Source organism: Stigmatopora argus, chromosome 5, assembly GCF_051989625.1.
Source record: "Stigmatopora argus isolate UIUO_Sarg chromosome 5, RoL_Sarg_1.0, whole genome shotgun sequence".
Taxonomy (NCBI): domain Eukaryota; kingdom Metazoa; phylum Chordata; class Actinopteri; order Syngnathiformes; family Syngnathidae; genus Stigmatopora; species Stigmatopora argus.
Window position 1 is genome coordinate 14,843,888 of NC_135391.1, and position 19,754 is coordinate 14,863,641.

At 39.8% G+C, this 19,754-nt stretch overlaps 1 protein-coding gene across 6 annotated transcripts in view; it reads left to right on the top strand.

Annotated features, from left to right (window-relative positions):
• Positions 1 to 1,600: 1,600 nt before the first annotated feature.
• The window catches only part of LOC144074130 (protein prune homolog 2-like), a 32,501-nt gene continuing 14,347 nt past the window's right edge, over positions 1,601 to 19,754 (top strand). For 5 of the 6 annotated variants that reach the window (XR_013300244.1, XM_077600332.1, XM_077600335.1 and 2 more), the window contains exons 1-8: positions 1,601 to 1,820; positions 5,608 to 5,706; positions 6,717 to 6,922; positions 7,857 to 8,020; positions 8,748 to 8,864; positions 9,769 to 9,857; positions 18,714 to 18,863; positions 19,406 to 19,740. Coding sequence is in view for 5 of the 6 variants with exons in the window: in XM_077600332.1 (XP_077456458.1) it covers positions 1,782 to 1,820; positions 5,608 to 5,706; positions 6,717 to 6,922; positions 7,857 to 8,020; positions 8,748 to 8,864; positions 9,769 to 9,857; positions 18,714 to 18,863; positions 19,406 to 19,740 (1,199 nt within the window). In the remaining variant the exon portion in view is untranslated. The remainder of the gene's footprint in view (positions 1,821 to 5,607; positions 5,707 to 6,716; positions 6,923 to 7,856; positions 8,021 to 8,747; positions 8,865 to 9,768; positions 9,858 to 18,713; positions 18,864 to 19,405; positions 19,741 to 19,754) is intronic. The other variant, XM_077600337.1, reaches the window with a different exon arrangement.

The window sequence follows — 19,754 nt, forward strand, 5'->3', positions numbered from 1 at the left end:
CCTAGCTGACCCAGTCACAATTAGATTAAATAAATAGAACTTAGAGCAACAACATCTTGGTATTGATGGTACCAAAAGTTGTTCTGACTTCCGGCTGTGAAGCTGCATTAGGGCAGCTACCATTTACACATTTTTCTTCCCACATCATGCTTTGCAGTTGCCAATGTTGTCTACTTCCACAAGACACACAATTCCACCAATTAGTTGTAGGAGAACCTTCAAACATGCTCCTTACATTTCTAAAAATCCTTGCGATTTCTAACTGAAGAAACGTATTGAGTTTTTTTGTTTCTTGGCGCTGTCCGTGGTTCTGAAGTAGACATGCTTAATTGGTGTCTTGATGGAACTTTTTCTACATATATTCTACTTAGGCAGAATTTTCAAAATGACTGCTGGCCTAAGAGAACGTCAAGGCTGTCTTACTTTTCTTAAAACAACAACACCAAAATTTAATTCCACTGTAACTATACTTTGGAAGTACATATATATTCTATGGACTGAGGAGATGAAAGTGCAGCGATTTCGAAAATGTGTGTCTCATTATTTCTGGTGTAAATGAAACACAGCCTGTTTTAGTAGTGCAATGTTTGGGGCTGCTTTATACTTCAGGACCTGGACGGCTCGCTGATCAAACAAAAATCCTAAATTACACAGGCATAAGCAGTCTTTTTAAATGACAGTTTTTATGAGTGGTCGACAAAAAAGTTACGTGACATAATATGGCAGAAAAAGGTTAAAGTTTTATCCATGCTTGAAAATATTTTGGTGCTGGTGAATTCAGTCAATTCTATGAGGAAGAAAAGGTCAAGACATTTTCACACAGGTGTCCACTTCTTGCTTGATTTCAATTTTTGCTGCTGAGGTTAACAGTAATTAAACAATAATCCAGAACACACCAGGAGTGAAGTTTAGTATAGTTATTGATTTATTTTTTTTGGCTGTTGTGCTAAGCAGTAATTAGACAAAAATCTCAAACACACCACAAGACAACTTTGGGATGGCTTATTAATTTAGTTCAGTTTTTATTGCCGTGGAAGGCCCAGCCATTTGTTCTTTAGTTTTGATAAATAACAATATAAATCACCATGCAATAATGGAGTTTAATTGGGTTATCGGTGGTATTCACATTTGTCTGATGAGTTACAACATTTAAGTGGGGAAATCAGTGAGAAGACAAAGTTGTCAAGGGGACTAATACTAACCATACATTTTCCGAACACCTTATCCTCACAAGGATTGCAGGGGTGCTGGAGACTATCCCAGCCAACTATGGGCCTCTGGTGGGGGACGCCCTGAATTGGTGGCCGGCCAATCGCAGGGCACAAGGAGAGGGACAAGCATTGACGCTCATAGCTGGGATAGACTCCAGCACCTCCTCCGACCCTAGTGAAGATAAGCGGTTCAGAAAATGAATGAATGAATATTAGGGACCAATTTTTATAATTTCTTTATGAGTAAAAGCTGATTAATTAACTTCAGACTTATTGTTGCCTGTAGGTTCTGAGTTAGCCAGTAGAGGTCACAGTGACTCCTCCGCCGCTCCAACTAGTGCCGTCCGTCTCCCACACCCAGCCAGCTTTCCGAGAAGGGGCGGCGCCAACACACACAGCTGCAGAGGGACTGCTGCAGTGCGAGCGTAGCGGGGGGCGACTCCACGTCCACGCGACTTTACGACACGTCCCCGCACGCGGTGGCGTTTCGACACGTCCCTGTCCCCATCGGTCTCCTTGTGTGTATCCTATGTGGAGCTCCACGGTGGTGCCGCGCCGACGCAGGGCGACATGGACGACTATCTGCGGAGGGTGGACTGCAGACTAGGGGTGAGTTGCGAGCCCCCGTCTGTTTGTGTGCGTGCGTGTTTGCCACAGGCATCGTTCCTGTTGCTGCACCTGTAGACACGCATAAGAACATTTAGTCTGATGTACCCCTCGAGGCTAAACATCAACAAGTTAACCCACACCCTCCTCACCCCATCTATCCATCCAATACTGGCTACCCTAGCATGCTAGCATTCCACTCATTAGTGATTCTCAAGATGGATCAGCAAACAACAAAGTATCTCATTTTCTGAACTGCTTTATCCTCACTAGGGTTGCAGGGGGTGCTGGAGCCTATCCCAGCTGACTTTGGGCCAGAGGCGGGGGACATCCTGAATTGGTGGCCAGCCAATCACAGGGCACAAGGAGACAAACAACCATTTATCCTCACACTGATACCTTGGGGCAATTTAGAGTGTCCAATCAGTCTACCATGCATGTCTTTGGAATGTGGGAAGAACCCAGAGTACCTGGAGAAAACCCACGCAGGCCCGGAGAGAACATGCAAACTCCACACAGTTGGACCGACCTGGATTTGAACCCAGGTCCCCCACTGTTAGGCCAACACGCTAACCACTCATCCGCCGGGCCGCTCACAACAAAATATGTAATAGTAAAAGAAAAAATATGAATGCATACATATAGGTTCATTAAAGATTGGCTGCTTCCTATTTGTGCTTTAGGCCAAACATCTCATTGGCTTCTGAAAGCATAGACGTCCAATCTCTTGGAACTGGGAAGGATGGAAGCGAATGAACTGTGCTCCTGTGCCAACCTATCCAGTTCAAATTGATTGGACGTGTACTCGTGACAAACTAATTGAAAGAGTTGCCGGCCATCCTTGTTTAAATGGATTGGATGTATAAAAGTGACAAACTACTTTAAAGAGTTTTAATTTAGTTTTTAAGAGCCACGTGATTGGACGTCTATAATTGCACCGAAAGTGGTTGTATCATATCAATAATTCTCATATTCCAACTGTTTTCTCTAGATAATTTTATTTTTTTCATTGCAACAGTAGTACAACTTTTTTACCTCAACAAAACTTTTTTACTTGTGTTGTATATGTTTCAATTCATGGGTATCAAATTATTTTTTGTCGTGAGCCACGTTGTAAGTGGTTATGTCTTCCTTTAGAGGGCCAGTATGTTTATCAACTAGAGGTATCACAATTTATAGAGTCAGTATAAAATGATTAGAGTGCGATGTTCATCATCGATTAATCTTTTAGAGACCTTGGCGACCTAAAGTTGTGCCATTTTGGAGCCTTTTCATAGCGAATATTTTATTTATTCAATTTTATTTAATAAGGAAAAAATGAAAAAATATTGTTCATTTTATGTAATGTAATAAATTAATGCATGTATTTATCCTGTACGCCGACCTCCCTGTGCCTAGGTGTGTTTTGTCTGGGTACTCCGGAAACATGCATGGCTGATTATGAGTCTGAATTATTGTTTGTATATGTTTGTGACTCGTGAGTCTTTGTTTTATTTAAAGAAAAAAAAGAAAAATAATAATTAAATAAAAATAATAAAGTGAATAAATATATGCCTTTTCCCCCCGAAGTCGGTTGAGGTAGTCTTCAGCACCCCCAGTGACCCTTGTGATGATTACCAGTTCAGAAAATGGAAGAATCAATGAATACACAATTTTTTTTATTGATTTATTTAGATTTTTTTTTAAAGGACAAACACATTTACTTTACACACTATTCTTGATGTCTTATGTTCTTGATCATTAATTAAGTACTATAGAAATATGGAAATAAATAAATAAGACCACACAAAATGATGTGATGTGTCGTGTCTGGCCCCCGGGCCTTGAGCTTGACACCTGTGGTTTATATGCTACGTCATAGGAATATATACGAGATACACATTGTGTTAATGTTTATTTGGACATTTAAACTATGAGGATGTTCTTGGACTCAAGTTTAACAAGACATGAACTAGTTATACGATCATAAAAAATGTACATCAATGTATTCTTGTGTTCTGTTGTGTTCTATGTAGTGCAACTTATTGACCATTTTGCCTCTTTTGCAACATTGCATGTTGTATTCACCCGTTGGCTGCCAATGACAGTGATAAAGGACCAATCCATTTTGACTGAAATGTAAAATAGATTAAATGACTACCACCACCAATGCCAGCCAAATAATTGGATCCATTCTTTTTTTCCTGCTTTCTCCTACTTTGCTATAAGCATGGGTGATTTGTGCCATTGCAGGCCTCACTGTCATTGGTTATGGCGCTTTTGCGTGGCCACCATCCAGAGGATCCATACTTGTAATTGCCCAGAGTCTTACCTCTCACTCACACTGATTTGAGCTCTGTGTGTGCGCTCGTGTGTGTACCTCTGCAGATGAAACAATGTGCTGCGTAGCCTTTCGTAAATTTCCCCTTTTGCTTGGAGCAATCTGGTTACATCTCTAACTTTGATGGTGTCGCGATAATAACTCAAGGATTTCGGAATTCGTAGGCTCCACTCATCCATGTTTCGTAAAATTAACAATTATATAGCAGTACATTAGATTTCAAGTGCCCTCAACGCGTTGAATTCTATATATTTTCCATCCTCTTATTCTCATGTGTAGACTGGGCCAAGTTTGTGATGCCACATATGAGGCCCCTCCCCTTAAAGCAACTCTGATTATTTTTTCAATTTACTTTATCTCGCCTCATCTCATTTTTTGAACCGCTTCATTCTAATTGGGGTCGCGGGAGGTGCTGGAGTCTAGCCCAACCAATTTGTGCACCAGGCGGGGGACACCCTGATCAGTGGTCAGCCAATTGCAGGGCACAAGGAGACGGACAACCATTAACGCTCACACTCGTACCTATGGTCAATTTAGAGCGTTCAACAAGCCTTCCAAGAATGGTTTTGGCATGTGGGAGGAAATCGGAGAACGTAATTAGACCAATGGAACATATTAGTTCTTAACTTTTGGTGTGGGTTTTCCTGCTATTCAAGATTACATGCTGACACATGCACATAGACACACACACGTACACAGAATAGAAAGACACTAAGTGGATGTTCCCTTGCTAATGCATCACTTTCTCTCTCTCTGGTTGACCGCTATTGATTCGTCCTCCCTCTCGCTTTTCTCGCCTCCTCTTTTCTTCTTCCTCATGTTCACGTTTTCAGATATCTTATTTCTGCCTCCATTTCCCCTTTATTTGGTTATTGAGTATCTCCCCATACTTTCTTGTCTACTTTATTTGAAACGCCTTTTTACACACATTCATTCATCTTCCATGCCAGGTTACGAGGTTTGCTGGAGCCTATCGCAGCTGACTTCATGCGAAAGCTAGACTACACCATAAACTGATCGCCAGTCAGCCTTAGGCCATACAGCGAGACAAACGACCATACACACTCACAATCATACCGCCACCAGCGGGAATCGTGCCCTCGCCTACCTACACCGAAGTCAGGCGAGTGAAACTCTACACCACGAGGCGGTTTCAGATGAAACCCCCTTTTTTTCAAATTTAAATATGTACATTTGTTTAACATTCTCATTAAAGCTAACTGGCTCACAAACTAACACTTTTTGGTGTTTTTTATTTTTTATTTTTTTATGGGCATTGATAAACGCATCATTATTAATGCAGACTGTTGTGTTCATCTTCAGTCATTATACTTCATCAACGCTGAGTCAAATATTGAAAAAATGCCAAGGTTGAATATCACCCACACACTGCATTGCTTACCGAAACTCTTCTCCCTGGTGTTTTTGTGTGCGTGCATGTGTGTGAGTATGGTTATTTTTCTTTTCTAGGGGTTGAGTGACAAGTATATCCATGCTGTGCTCGGCGGTCCGGGAGCAAATGTGGACACTGTGGCTGCTACACTGTGCTTAGCGTTACACCTTAGCCAGGTATACACTTATGTCTGTGTATATATGTTAAGTCTGTATGTGTGAGTGGTGTTAGTCATGCATTTTTATTGTTTATTTGACTACACAGAAAAAAAGGCATTAAGTAGAAGAAATAGTTGATGCTGTGATGCTTTTTTTTTTTTTTTACTTTTCACTGTTTTTCATTTCCTTCAAGAAAGATTAAAACCTGTCCTGTATCGCAGGTAAAAATATTGTAAAATACACTTTTTCTTTTGGTGGGTTTTTAGAAAATAGATATTCATAAGGCAAATAGTGACTGGTGACTATGAATCTGTAGTGTAATAAGGTACTTGCATCTTTACGTAGAGATTGGTCAAGGATTGGATAACTTTATTCATCCCGTATTCGGGAAATTTCGTTGGCACAGTAGCAAGAGGGTGAGGATGCAGAAATAGGAAAGGCATTTTAGACATAAATAGATAGGTAATAAGTAAGTTAATAAATAAATACATGAATAAATACATAAATAAATAAGCGTGTTGCTGAAATATATATATATATATATATATATATATATATATATATATATATATATATATACATACATATACATATACACATACGTGTACATACACACATATATATATATATATACATACATAGACATATATAAGCACATATATACATACATACATGCCTGTGTTCTCTATGTTTTGCTAAATAATCAAAAACAACATTTAAAGTTATAAAACTGTAAAATATATTTGAAAAAAAATATTTAGTATTTTAATGAAAAAAATTGCCAGAAATAAGGTTTCCTATTATGCCCCTTTAGAACGGTAGCCCTGTTCTTGTTCTTAGTACACGTGTGTGTGTGTGTGTGTGTGTGTGTGTGTGTGTGTGTGTGTGTGTGTGCGTGTGTGTGAGAGAGAGAGAGTCTTGCATCAGGTTATTTTTGTGTGTGCGAGTATTCCAGGGACATACATTGAAGCTCATAAAGTTTGTCCTTAACCCCCATGTCTCATTTCTGTATATATGATTCTCCTCAGACGCAGCCCTCTTTGGGCGTGTGCGTGCCGCTGCTGTGCGGCCGGCGTAGTGACGCAGCGTGGCTGCCTAGAGAGACCCTGGAATACTTGCACAAGATCAAAGTGTGCGAAAGCCACTTGCTTTGGAAGGATGATCTGGACCTGATCAAAATCCACCGGGCAGGGAAACTGTCGGTCACGTTGTTGAGGAATGGCTTGCTGGAGAGGTATATACACACACTTGATGCGTTTGCTATTTGTTCACTAATACATCCAGTGACTTGATATGTTATGCCAGACTGCAAGGACCTCCCATTTTTACTATTATTTTTCATGCTGAAATAAAAAGACCAGATTAATATACCAGATGATGAAACATGATTTGTATATGAGCCAATTAGTTGATTAGGTACTTCAAATGATTGACAATTAATCGATTATAAAAGCTTGTGGCAGCCCTACCAACTATACATTCACGCAAACACATCAACACACTCACAGTAAGTAGCACACACTCGCACACAAACAAGTACATTATACCTATGTGTCAAACTAAAGGCCCAGGGGCAAGATGTGGTCCACCATATATAGTTTGTGTGTGAGTATTAACTTGAATATTTTTTTCCCAATTTAAATAAACTGAATTTGGAAAATAACAGAAAATAATATTTATCTTAGTGTTGTTTTTAAACAAAGAATATAAAACAAAAATGTATCATTTTCCCATTTTTTAAATTCAAAATGCTAAAAATTAAAAATAATAAAAATAAATTATTGACTTTTGACTGTTTCATTTTTTTTAATGAAAAGCAAAACCATCAGAAATACATTTGTTTTTCTCATTATTATTTTTCTAATGAGAAAAAATGTGATGAGATGCTCATGAAAAGAATTCAAACTCAACAATCCAATTAGATTATTCATTAGATAACTAATTAGTTGTTGATTTGTTAATTCATCGTGGCAGCTCTATTTGAGAGAACTTATAGCTGGATAAAACAATAACTACGATTTGGCTCATGATAAAAAAATGAGTTTGGCACCATGCAGTACATGTAAACGTTCTTCTTTGCTCACACAATTGTGCACATGCACTAACACACTCGGGGGAGTGCTTATTTGCAAATGCATCCACTGACCTTATGTATATATGCAAATCAGCTCTGAGCTCCACACTTTGGACTCCAGCATCCTGAGAGTGGTTCATCACCATGATGATGATGATGATATCTGTGGCATGAAGTCTGCAGCGGTGACGGTTGCCACAGAGCTTCTTCAAGAGGCACCCGAGCGCGTCGGAGCAGCGCTGAGGGAGAGCCTCGGAGGTGAGGCAGAACCATACATGCACCCTGAGGGGGGTAATGAGGCGATATGTGCTCAAATTCAGTCACTTAACATCCACCATGAGAGAAAAATGGTGTGAGTGAGGAACAGAGACACAATAAAGTGGCACTGTTGCTCTTGAGTTAAGTATGAGGATGGGTATTCAAAACTTTTAGAAGTATGCTCACCTTCATAAAAATAACTAACTGGGTGTGAGTTTTCAAGTTAGATACATTTGGCTTGCTTATTTCAATTGTGCTAAATTGAAATGATGAATTTTCACCATGTGGACATGACAACAAAGCCAGTGGAAATGCAAACTTAGAGTTAAGAAAATGGCTGTGGCGTAATATGTGTTTTGACATCTACAGGCAATTCAATGCCTATAGGCCAAATTTGGGTCTTGAAAATGTTCTCTGTGAAAGTGATTCGATGAAGGGGAGAGTGAATTAAGGCCAGGGAAGGGCTTGAGAGACTACACACAAACACACAGCAACAAAATGATATAATTACATAACACCACGGCATGCAGTCAACTTGAGTGTGACAGTCATTTGAACAAAGAGGTCTTCATAAAGTTGGAAAACACAAGTCGAGACTTATATTATGAACTGACCAAAATTAATTGAAGTACTCTCTATATTTCTATACATACATTGACTTACAACATATTCCTCTATACCTCGGTGTAAGTAAAATACATACATTGATTTGTGAATGTGCTTTCAGAGGCATTGCGGCTCCAAAGTGAAGCCTACAAGTTCCAACATGGCCACCGGTCCGAGCAACTCGATGAGCTGCAAAGACGTTTGGAGTGGTGTAGTGACAGCAAGGGTGGGCTACAAGGTGAGAAGAGCCATATGATTGGAAGTCTACCATTGTCAATGGCACAGAAAGAATTAAAGTAGCTCGGTGCAGGATTGGTGGCCAGAGATGTTACTGCAACCAGGCTCAAAATATTAAAGTACACAACAACCCCCTCACTTTTGGTTTGCCAGAAAAACGATTTGCAATAGAGAATAAAGATGCATTATGATACTAATGTTGCATGTTAATCAGAGAAAACTGAGGATAACAAATTAAACATTCACATTGCAATGGCCATGTGAGCATACAATATGTTGTCTACAACACGTATAATACATTAAAAAAATTAAATGAGTACACAATACACTCTTCAAAAGGAAGAGTTTCAAATTGCACTGCGGTTATGTTGATACTACACAGATAAATAATTTTAAGTGAAGTAGGTTAGTCCAAAGCATCTAATTGTGTGGAGTTTGCATGTTCTCCCCGGGCATGCGTGGGTTTTCGCCGGGTACTTCGTTTTCCTCCCACATCCCAAAAACGTATACATAGGCTGGTTGAACAGTCTAAATTGCCCTTAGCTGTAAATGTTGCTGTGTATGGAGTTTTAAAATGGAAAAATCTCACCTTAACCATTGAGAATGATGTGAGAAGAATTTATTTAATGTCTATTGAAATATTAGAGCCATTTAATGATGAATAGAAGCGCAATTATTACATAGTGCTTATTTAAAATTGTTAAAAGGGGGATAGTCGATTCTTTTTTGCTCTAAATTGCACACGGTATCCTTTCACTTTATTACTGAATGTACACAAATGGATTTCAAACTGTAAAAATACTGTGAAGAATGATGGCTTCGCATTGCGCAAACATTAAAGTGCATAATTGTGGAGGTTCACCATGTAACTGTTAGTCTTCTCTTATTGTGCCAACATGGCCTAGGGCTGGAGCACCTGCTGTCCAAGGAGCTGAAGGAGTTCTCAGACGGAGAGACCACCATCGCTCTCACCTCGGTCATTGTAGGTGAAGAGGTAAGCTTCTTAACTTCTCGGAAATGTCTGAAATCCCAATGATGGCCCGCTGCCTGGAAAGACATGGTCGGTAGGGTTGTTGCTATGGCGACTAATACTACCAACCAGGCTCAACACCCTTTACATTTCTGGAGAGATACTATTTGATTGCCTAAACCATTTAAAATGTATTATACATTATTTTAAGTATCAAAGTAATAATGAAAACAACTCACATCATTAAAAACTATTGATTGATATGATAATTGAAAGGTATGAATGAACTGTGGGCAAAATTTTGGTAGTTGGAAAATCAAAACAACAAAACCTTAAACTCATAAAATTCGTGTGCGGTCGTTTGGTCGCCGGTCTTTTGGTCGCCCGGACCCAAACAATGGGCGACCAAAAGACCGACGACCAAAAGACCGGCGACAATACAAGGTAAAACAACACCGTCTACGCATCAATAAAAGCCAACAATGGCCCTGAGCAGTTTCACTGAGCGGACGTGTGAGTGTATAAGAGTTTGTATGTACATGAGTTGTCCCCTTAGGAAGGGACGTCAGTCAGGGTCTTAACAAGTTCTCCAACAAAACACAATAAAAGTATGGGAAATTTGGAGCTTTTCTTTAGCCTAATAATTAATAGGGCATTAAGTATGACAAAATAATAATTCGCAGTTTGTATTTAGGGAATTTGAGCAACGATTTAAATGGTTATTATTAACAACCTTCCGGGCGACCAAAAGACCGGCGACCAAAAGACCGGCGACCAAACAACCGAGTACCATAAAATCTTGACATCTAGATACCTTAGGTAATTTAGTCCACAATATTAACATATGTGAGCGCAAGTTGTAAATTAGTTACTAATTATGTTTTATTATTAATTTCTATTGTTATATACTTTTATAAAAATACATTATAAAGTAATGAAATATTAATTCATAAAAATAACTCAAGATCATGATCCTGATAGTTTTGTGACACAGCTTCAAGCCGAGTTAAATCCAAATACTGATACATTGATAATGATCTCTGAGCTTGCAAGACTGAAAAGGACAAAAAAATCCCCTACATAGCAAAATTGAATAATCAGAACCAAAACCATTGGATTTTGAGAAAAAAAGATTTATTTCCTTTTTTATTTCAATCGCAATATTGGGTGCGGTCTAAATGGTACCCTTGCAACAACCAGCCGTTACATGGACACACCACAGAAAATGCAGCACACACGCGCACATCTCATTCCTTTTCTCCCTTCTCCATCTCTTAATGTCTTCATCCACACACATACATTCATTAATATCTCCCTCTCCCTTGCAAAGCCCATCTCTGAGTGACTGCCCAGTGTGCGATATTAGACCAATGCGTAAAATAAATGATGTCTGTTGCCAGGGGGCTTGGGCTCTGTCTCCCCTGGAACACTACCCAACGCCCAAGGAACATTAAACACCCACACTCTCGTTTAGTGAATAAATAACCATTCATTTCAAAAGGCTTATTCGTGGACTTTCTGTGCATATTTTAGCACGGGAAGTGGGCTCCCCATTAGAGACTTTAGATAGAAGAAATGGCCAACGGCCCAGTGTCACGTTGGGCCGCTAATGACGTGAGATGATCCCCCCCGCCCCTCTCGCATTTGCAGTGTGTGTATTGATACGTGGAGTTTTAATTGTGTTTGCGAAAAGGGCCCTTCGTACCAGCCGGTCATTTGTGGAGGTGCGTCAAGTGCTTACGGGGGTACTTCTACAGCCTTTAATGGATCTTTCCGGAAAACTAAATAAATTACATTCAATTAGCTGATAATGGTTTGTGTGCTCGGCGACGTGGTAATGGTTTGTGTGCTTGGTGACGGGTTCAATTTGTGCAGAGAGATTTGGACTATAAGATAGGCTAAATGTCTTTGATTGACTATGAAATTGAAGATTTTTTTGCAAACCCCACAGCCTGGTGGGCGGGTGGTTAGCATGTGGGTCTCACGGTTCTGAGATCGAGGGTTCAATACCAGGTTCGGATCTGTCTGTGTGGAGTTTGCATGTTCTCTTCTTGCTGGGGTTTTCTCTGGGTACTCCGATTTAGTGATTGACCAATATATCGGGCCGATATTTTGCAATTTGACGTATACCGGTATCTGATCTTTTTTAATCCGTCCGGCCGATATGACGAAATCAATTGAAATCAGTAATTTTGGCTCAGATGCAGCCGTGCCTCTCTATTGTCTCAGCCTCTAACATAAACAACCAGCTGTTTGTTGTTGAGGGCTTTGATGTTGTTGCAACTTCTATGCTTCAATTCGTGGTTCCCTTTATTGGTAATAAACACACACCAGCACCAACGCCAATTAAACCCATTAACTCTCAGTTCAATACTACTACTACTTGTACTATCACTACTACTACTAGTACTATCACTACTACTACTAGTACTATCACTACTACTACTACTATCACTACTACTACTACCGCTACTACTACTACTATCACTACTACTACGACTACTACCGCTACTACTACTACTACTATCACTACTACTACCGCTACTACTACTATCGCTACTACTACTATCGCTACTACTACTATCACTACTACTACTACTACTACCGCTACTACTACTGCTACTATCACCACTACTACTACTACTGCTACTACTACTATCGCTACTACTACTATCGCTACTACTACTACGACTATCACTACTACTACCGCTACTACAACTATCGCTACTACTACTATCACTACTACTACTACCGCTACTACTACTATCACCACTACTACTACCGCTACTACTACTACTATCACCACTACTACTACCGCTACTACTACTACTATTACCACCGCTACTATTACCGCTACTACTATTACTACCGCTACTACTATTACCGCTACTACTACTACCGCTACTACTACTACCACTACTACTATTACCGCTACTACTAGTACTACCGCTACTACTAGTACTACCGCTACTACTATTACCGCTACTACTATTACCACTACTACTAGTACTACCGCTACTACTATTACCGCTACTACTACCGCTACTACTACTACTACTAATACTACTGCTACTACTGCTACTACTACAACTACTACAACTACTACTCTTCCTACTGCTACTACTACTCCTACTACTCCTACTCCTACTCCTACTACTACTACTACTACTGCTACTACTACGACTACTACACTTTCGGCTTGTACTGTGAGCGATCGCCACAGAATTACATTTTTTCACTCATTTATTCATTTTCACTACCGCTTCATAAGGTTCATGGGGGTGCTGGTGCCTATTCCAGCTAACTGTGGACAGTAGCGGGGGACACCCTGAACTGGTTGCCAGCCAATCGCAGGGCACACTGAGACAAATAGACATTCACCCTCACACTGAGAGAAATCGCATGAGTCATGAGGAGAACATGCAAACTCCACACAGGAAGGAACCACCGTAGATTGAACCCTCAATCTCAGAACTCTGAGGCGGACAAGTTAAACAACTCAAACAGCGCGCTACCCACGATTCAACTTTTCTTTTTCTTTTCTTTTTTAAATCCTGCAAATTTAAGAATTCCTACCTTTTTATATCTCTAACAGCACATTTAGAGGAACAAACAGTCAGACAAACAGTTAATGAACTATCAAATTAGTTGTTGATCCTTTTTTGAATTGATAAGTTGTCTGTTAGTCCAATGATCGTGGCAGATACTATACTAGCCCCCCAAAGCAAACCATATACTGACGTGACCTGCCACAAAGATGTGTTTGACGGCCCTGATCTCGATGGAGACTTTATTGATCCTCTCCAAGTAAAACTGAAGGAAGTGGTCTGTTTTGATACATTACATACATCAAACAGCGTGAAGCTCAAATCTTAGTGTTGTCGTCAAGTTGTTGTAAGTAAGTGTGTGTGCATGCAAATGAGCCCAAGCAGATGAAGCATTGTCGGGATGACGACTTGTCATGCTGTGGAATTGATGAACTGTAGGAGGGACAGCGCCCGCAGCCACAAACATGACTTTGTGAGTAATGTCTTGTTTTTCCCCTAGTGTGTTAATATGGACATTTATGCTTAGTGAATACACTTTTACAGTTTGTCACTTCCAATTGAGAACAAGTTTGGGTGTTGAGTTGCAGTCCTGTGTTGGACGTTAGTTGTCGTTTTAATGGCCACCGATGGCCTCTAATGTGTTGTTTGTTCACGAGCCTGTGGTCCTTCTGTTTGCTTAAGTGGAGCCACTTTTTTTCACGATGCTCCTTGCACAAATAATTACGCTGGTTAATGACGGGGCCCGCAGCCACTGTGCCCGTTAAATGCCTTTCTGATGGGAGGCGCCGGGAGACAGCAGGTGCAGAGCGGGCCTCCTGGGGACTAAGATTGAAGATGAGAAGTCCCCTCTTACTCTCCCTACTCACTCATTTTTTGGGATGTTTTTAAATAAAACAAGAATGCTTCTTAAGAAGTTATAGAAGAACATTACCAGTCTGTCATTCCATGAAATTGCGATCAGATCAGGGCTGGCTATTAACCCTTTTTTTAATGTCAACTAATCTCAATTTGTTTTCTATTGTTTTAAAGAATGTCATAAAAATATGAGGACATGTTTTAAAGAGCCTTGAGTGGTTAGCGCGTCGGCCTCACAGCTCTGGAGTCCTGGGTTCAAATCCTGGTCACGTCCACCTGTGTGGGGTTTGCAAGTTCTCCCCTGGGCCTGCGTGGGTTTTCTCTGGGTAATCAGGTTTCCTCCCACATTCTAAAGACATGGTAGGCTGATTAAACACTCTAAATTGCCCCTGGGTCTGAGTGTGAGCGTGAATGGTTGTCCGTCTCCTCGTGCCCTGCGATCGTCTGTCTTCCGATTCAGGGTGTCCCCTGCCTCTGGTCCGAAGTCAGCTGGGATAGGCGCCAGCACCCCTTGCGACCCTTAGTGAGGATAACGGAGTTCAGAAAATGTATGAATCAATGAATGAATGTTTTAACATCTCAGTTTTAGAAACAGACCTATATAGCAATGGACTCAAACTATCCATGGCCCAAACCCGATCATGTGACCGGAATTTGAGCCCGATCATAGGATGGAAATCGGGTGAAAAAGTTTAGGTTTGTATAATGTATTAATTTTTCTTTTTAAATATCAATACATTAGCTGTCACTGACGAGGAGAGACGCCCAATTTAATTGTGACTGGAAGGGCTGACAGCAATCGGTCCATTGCTGCTCACCCCTCAGTCATATTAGATTAGATTAGATGTCTCTTGGCGTCAATGGCAGTGAAACATGATCACTTTCCATAGCAGTTACAGAGTAAAGATAACAAATAACAAAATACTATTTTATATATTTTCGGAAGAGCAAATGTCCTGGTGAAATAAATGTCACTAAGTTGTCCCAAATTCCAATCCTCACTAGCCGCCTAGAAAGTCTTGAAGGGGGTATTTTTGGTTCCTTTGAAGCCTGACATCAAAGTTTGACAGTAATTCTGAAGTTTCATACTGCATTGGTTCTTACACTTTTAACCATCTTAACTTTTCTCCTTTATCCTCTTATCTTTTTATTATCATTCTCTCCTCGTAGCATCTTTGGGGTTTTGCATGCAAAAAACCCAAAACAAAACATTTGTGATTCAGCTCAAGAATCGCTCTAAGCCACACACACACACACACACAAACACACACCACCACCACCACCACCGAAACCCCACGTTGAACGAATGAAGCATCATCATCAAGAGACCAAAAGATGGACATATGCGCTTGTTTTATGCAAACTTTTACCCCCCTCTCTCCTTCGCTCTAGTGTTGATGATGTTTCTACGTGTGTGCGCGCCTTTGAGCGGGGTGGCTTCCGCTGTGAAGGCAGACACGTGTATAAATCACAGCTGCCTTGATGGATTCATCAGGGTGGCTGAAAAGCCTCGACTGTCTTTCAGTGTTGTGTCGAGTATGCAAAGGGTATGCAAAGAGTCTAAATGGCTAAACGCTTGATTAATTCTTTGTCGGTGACAGCAGGAAACAATTTTGACAGAGTTTGCGCGCCTGCCTATGGGACTTATGATCAGGATTCGTCGAGTGGAAACGTTTACCTGAAGTTGTTCAACCCTTGATGCCTGTGAATACAAGTACAAAAAAAGTGAAGAGTTGACATCATATATCACCGCTTTTTTTGTTTTCCAGTTTTAAAATTATATGGCAGTTAGAGGGGTTGGTCCCCTACCCAGATGTTGTTGGTTCGATTACTGTCAAAGCTGGTTTGCCTCGACAATCATCTTTATACAGAGGAAGCAGCAAAACACGTGGTAGTTTTTAGCTCCCGGCCGAATGGAGGTTATCTGCACAGGAGGCCCCATCTCGATGGCTCTCAAAATGGTCGCCGCTCGGTCCGCTTCCTTTGTTCTTGGCTAGCCCCCTTGGCTAGCCCCCACCCTTCCTAAGAAGGGGTCAGCGCTCGACAGAGCCAAGCGACCACCTCGAGGCCTCCCATCCAGATACGCCGTCCAGTTGGTCGGTTATAGTATTTAATAGAAGTTAGGCGGAGACAAACTTTAGGCGGGGACACAAAAGGGGTGGGTTATATACAAAGTGATGACAGGCCTTGACCTGTAGGTGTCAGTAAAAATTCTATTCTAGTGACTAAATTTCTAGAAGTGCAGAAAGGTGCAAGATTAAATATATTTCACAATTACCTTCCCTGGTAACCCTGTCTGAGTATCCGTAATGAATGTCACATTCCTTCTAAATGATGATATAATGTCAAAGTGCTCTGAGTGGCTTGATGGTAGAAAGGCACTCCACAAATGTAAGTCCAATTCCCACTTACTAGTCACGAGTCATTTGAAATGGACAAAAAAAACATTTATCATTTAAATTAATAAGAAAAAGCTCTATGTTACAATTCAGATCAATATTATGTAAAAATATATCAAACAGGTTAATATGACAAGATTCAATAGCCATTTTTATTCTTTAGATTTAATTTTAATTCATGTTGTTTTTGTCATTATTTTAAAATAATTTAGGTTGCGTTTTGGTTTGATTTGGGATAAAATTTTCAGTGAAAAAGTTTTTTTTAGTCATTAATCATTAGATTTTAAATGTCTCATAGTTAAAAAAGGATTTATATTGTAAAATATATAGAATGTTTCAGTTAATGCTTTTATAAAACCAATATACTGCTTTATAAAAACTTGAATATATTTGTCATTTTAAACAGTAAAAATATATTAACAAAATGCTGGATTATTTTGATCTATTTGTCATTTTTTTCCTTTTCAAAATATGTAAAATTACTCATGATTAAAAAGTAAACAAATTTAATATCGTAAGAATGTTTCAAAAATAAATCAATAATGAATACCCATACAAAGTCTTACAATCCCTTTCACTATAAAATTCCTAAATTCCTTCAACGTCTCTGACTAATTTTGATATATTTCAACTTCAAAGCTTTACATGTGATAACTCTAGGCCAGAGTTTCAGTAACATGTTGCTAATTTATAGAGAAGTGCAGTCTGTGGAAGTGGTTGGGTGGCTAATTTACACTGTTGGGAGCCAAATGGCGGACAGACTGTCTCACTGCGTGTCATCTCATCCCATTTTTGTATGCTTCATCTTCTCTTTGCTCGTGTGAGTGTGGGTAAGTACTGTAACGTTAAACCAGCGATGGGCAACATGTGGTCTGGTCTGTATTTGTAGGGTAAAACTGGATTGGTAGTCATATTTTTTTACTTTTTTTAATGTATATATTTTAAACAACTTGTTTTCGAGTAGTTATTCAATTATTTCAAAGAAGATTATTATCTTGGGTTGATGTGATTGGTTTTTTTCAACTATTTTTTTTACAGGAATTTATCATTTATATGTATATTTTTTAATTAACTGGTTATCTTAATAAATAATTACCGTGAGTGTGGCCCAGAAGATGAGTGGTTAGCGCATTGGCCTCACAGTTTTGGGGCCCTTGGTTCGAAACCCAGATCGGTTCTCCTATGTGGAGTTTGTGTGTTCTCCCCGGGCTTTCGTGGGTTTTCTCTGGGTACTACTTTTTCCTGCCACATTCAAAAAACATGCATGGTAGGCTGGTTGAACGCTTTAAATTGCCCCTAGATATTAGTGTGAGCGTTTTTTTTAAATTCAGACTAATTCAACACAAATATTCTGCAACACCGCCCCCTTGCGGTCGAGTTATCGCAAGTGTGACAACAAACCAACGTGGCTCCCAAACCCTGTTTCCCCTTACTTTGACCCATCTGACAATCTTTTTTTAACATGACATTTTAGCTCGTAAAAAATGCAAAATCAACAGTTGCACAAGAGATCCAAACAAATGAAGCAAATGTGTACTCGGCAACTTTAGCTTGACAAACAAGACAATCCGTTAACTTGACTTTCTGCCGCCATCCATCACTGCGAGAGAATTTGCATAATCTGTGTGGCGGATCTTTTAAGAGCAAACACTAATTGCCATGCTATAAATCAGTTTGACAGTTTTGTCTATCATAAATGAAGCCCTCCTTTTGCGAGGGAAATTATATCTGCGGTCATGTGTTGGCTCTGTAACAACAGTGGGAATTTTATAAATTATTTTTACACCATGGTACACCGCACAAAAATTATTTTTTCTTTTTTTCCCTAATTATCTTTCTCTCTTGCTCTTGTTTTAAGAGATATTTTCATCCCTTCAAATTTATTAACCATTTCAAACAATTACAAGTTCACTTTTTACATTTTACATTAATAACATTCTAATCTAACATTAGTGTTTCAAACATGCATTCCCGATCCCTACAGAAGTTTTTGGTAAACATTTTCCAAATATTTTAACAGTGAGTTTTTGTCACATGTTTTTAACAACAGATGTTGATATTTCTTTAATATTTCCCAGTGCTGGTTTGCTTATGAAGATGCCTTGAAATCTTTCTGCAATCGCCATGGCTATGATGGGTTAATGCTTCTCTTGGCTGTTGAAAATGCTGCCAATCCTCCTCGCCTGCATATGGTGGTCTGCTCCAACAACATGGAACTCGTCAACCAGGTGAGCTACCAATGTTGTCAAACCCTTTATAACTGTGCAACCAATGTTTCTAAGCAGGCATGATTCATTACACCTTTATAGAGCATTGATTCCACTCATTGGCTGCCACTGATGGTACAAGGCATACAATTCATTTTAGCTGCGAGAGAGGATGGCAGTAATTTTTCACTGGATTGGACGTCTGAAGCCCTCATTGGCAATGAAAGATGAGCATTCACAGCCAGTCCTCCTAGTTTATATGAGTTTGATGTCTATCATTGTCCATAGGTGGACAATGGGTAAATGTCATTATTGTTGTTATTATTATTTATTCTTTTAATTTAATAATGTAAAATGTAAAAATGTTACAACTTTTTAGCTTGCATACTGTATAAACGTACAACATTTTTTAAAGAAAAAAATCCTGAACAACAGCTCGCTCCTTGGAAAAAAACTTGTTTGGGCACTTATGGGTCAAATATTGCATATCTCCTATAATAACAAAATGTTCCAACTTTTTAGATGAATGTAAATAAAATATATGGGAGTGGCTGTCATTTCAGATCTGCTGTGAGCTCGAGCAGACCACCAGCTGGTCTCTCTCTCGTGAAACAGGAACGAGAAGTTGTCTGCGGGTTTATCAAGTGCAACTAAATGCCTTCTCCCCTTCGGGGACTTTATTAGTACTACTGGAAAAGGAGGTTCGTGGCCTCCTAAAGGAGTTTGTGGACCGCCGGAGCTCATTACTTGCCTGCCGCCCCAGCAGCAGGACATCTTCCACTGAGGGTGTGGCAGGCAGTGTTGAGTTCTCCCAGGGCTCCTCCGGCATAAATGATATGGATACCTCAGACACAGAAAGAGCTGATGGAAGTGGTGGAGATCCTATGGCAACAGAGAGGTGGGTAAAATGGT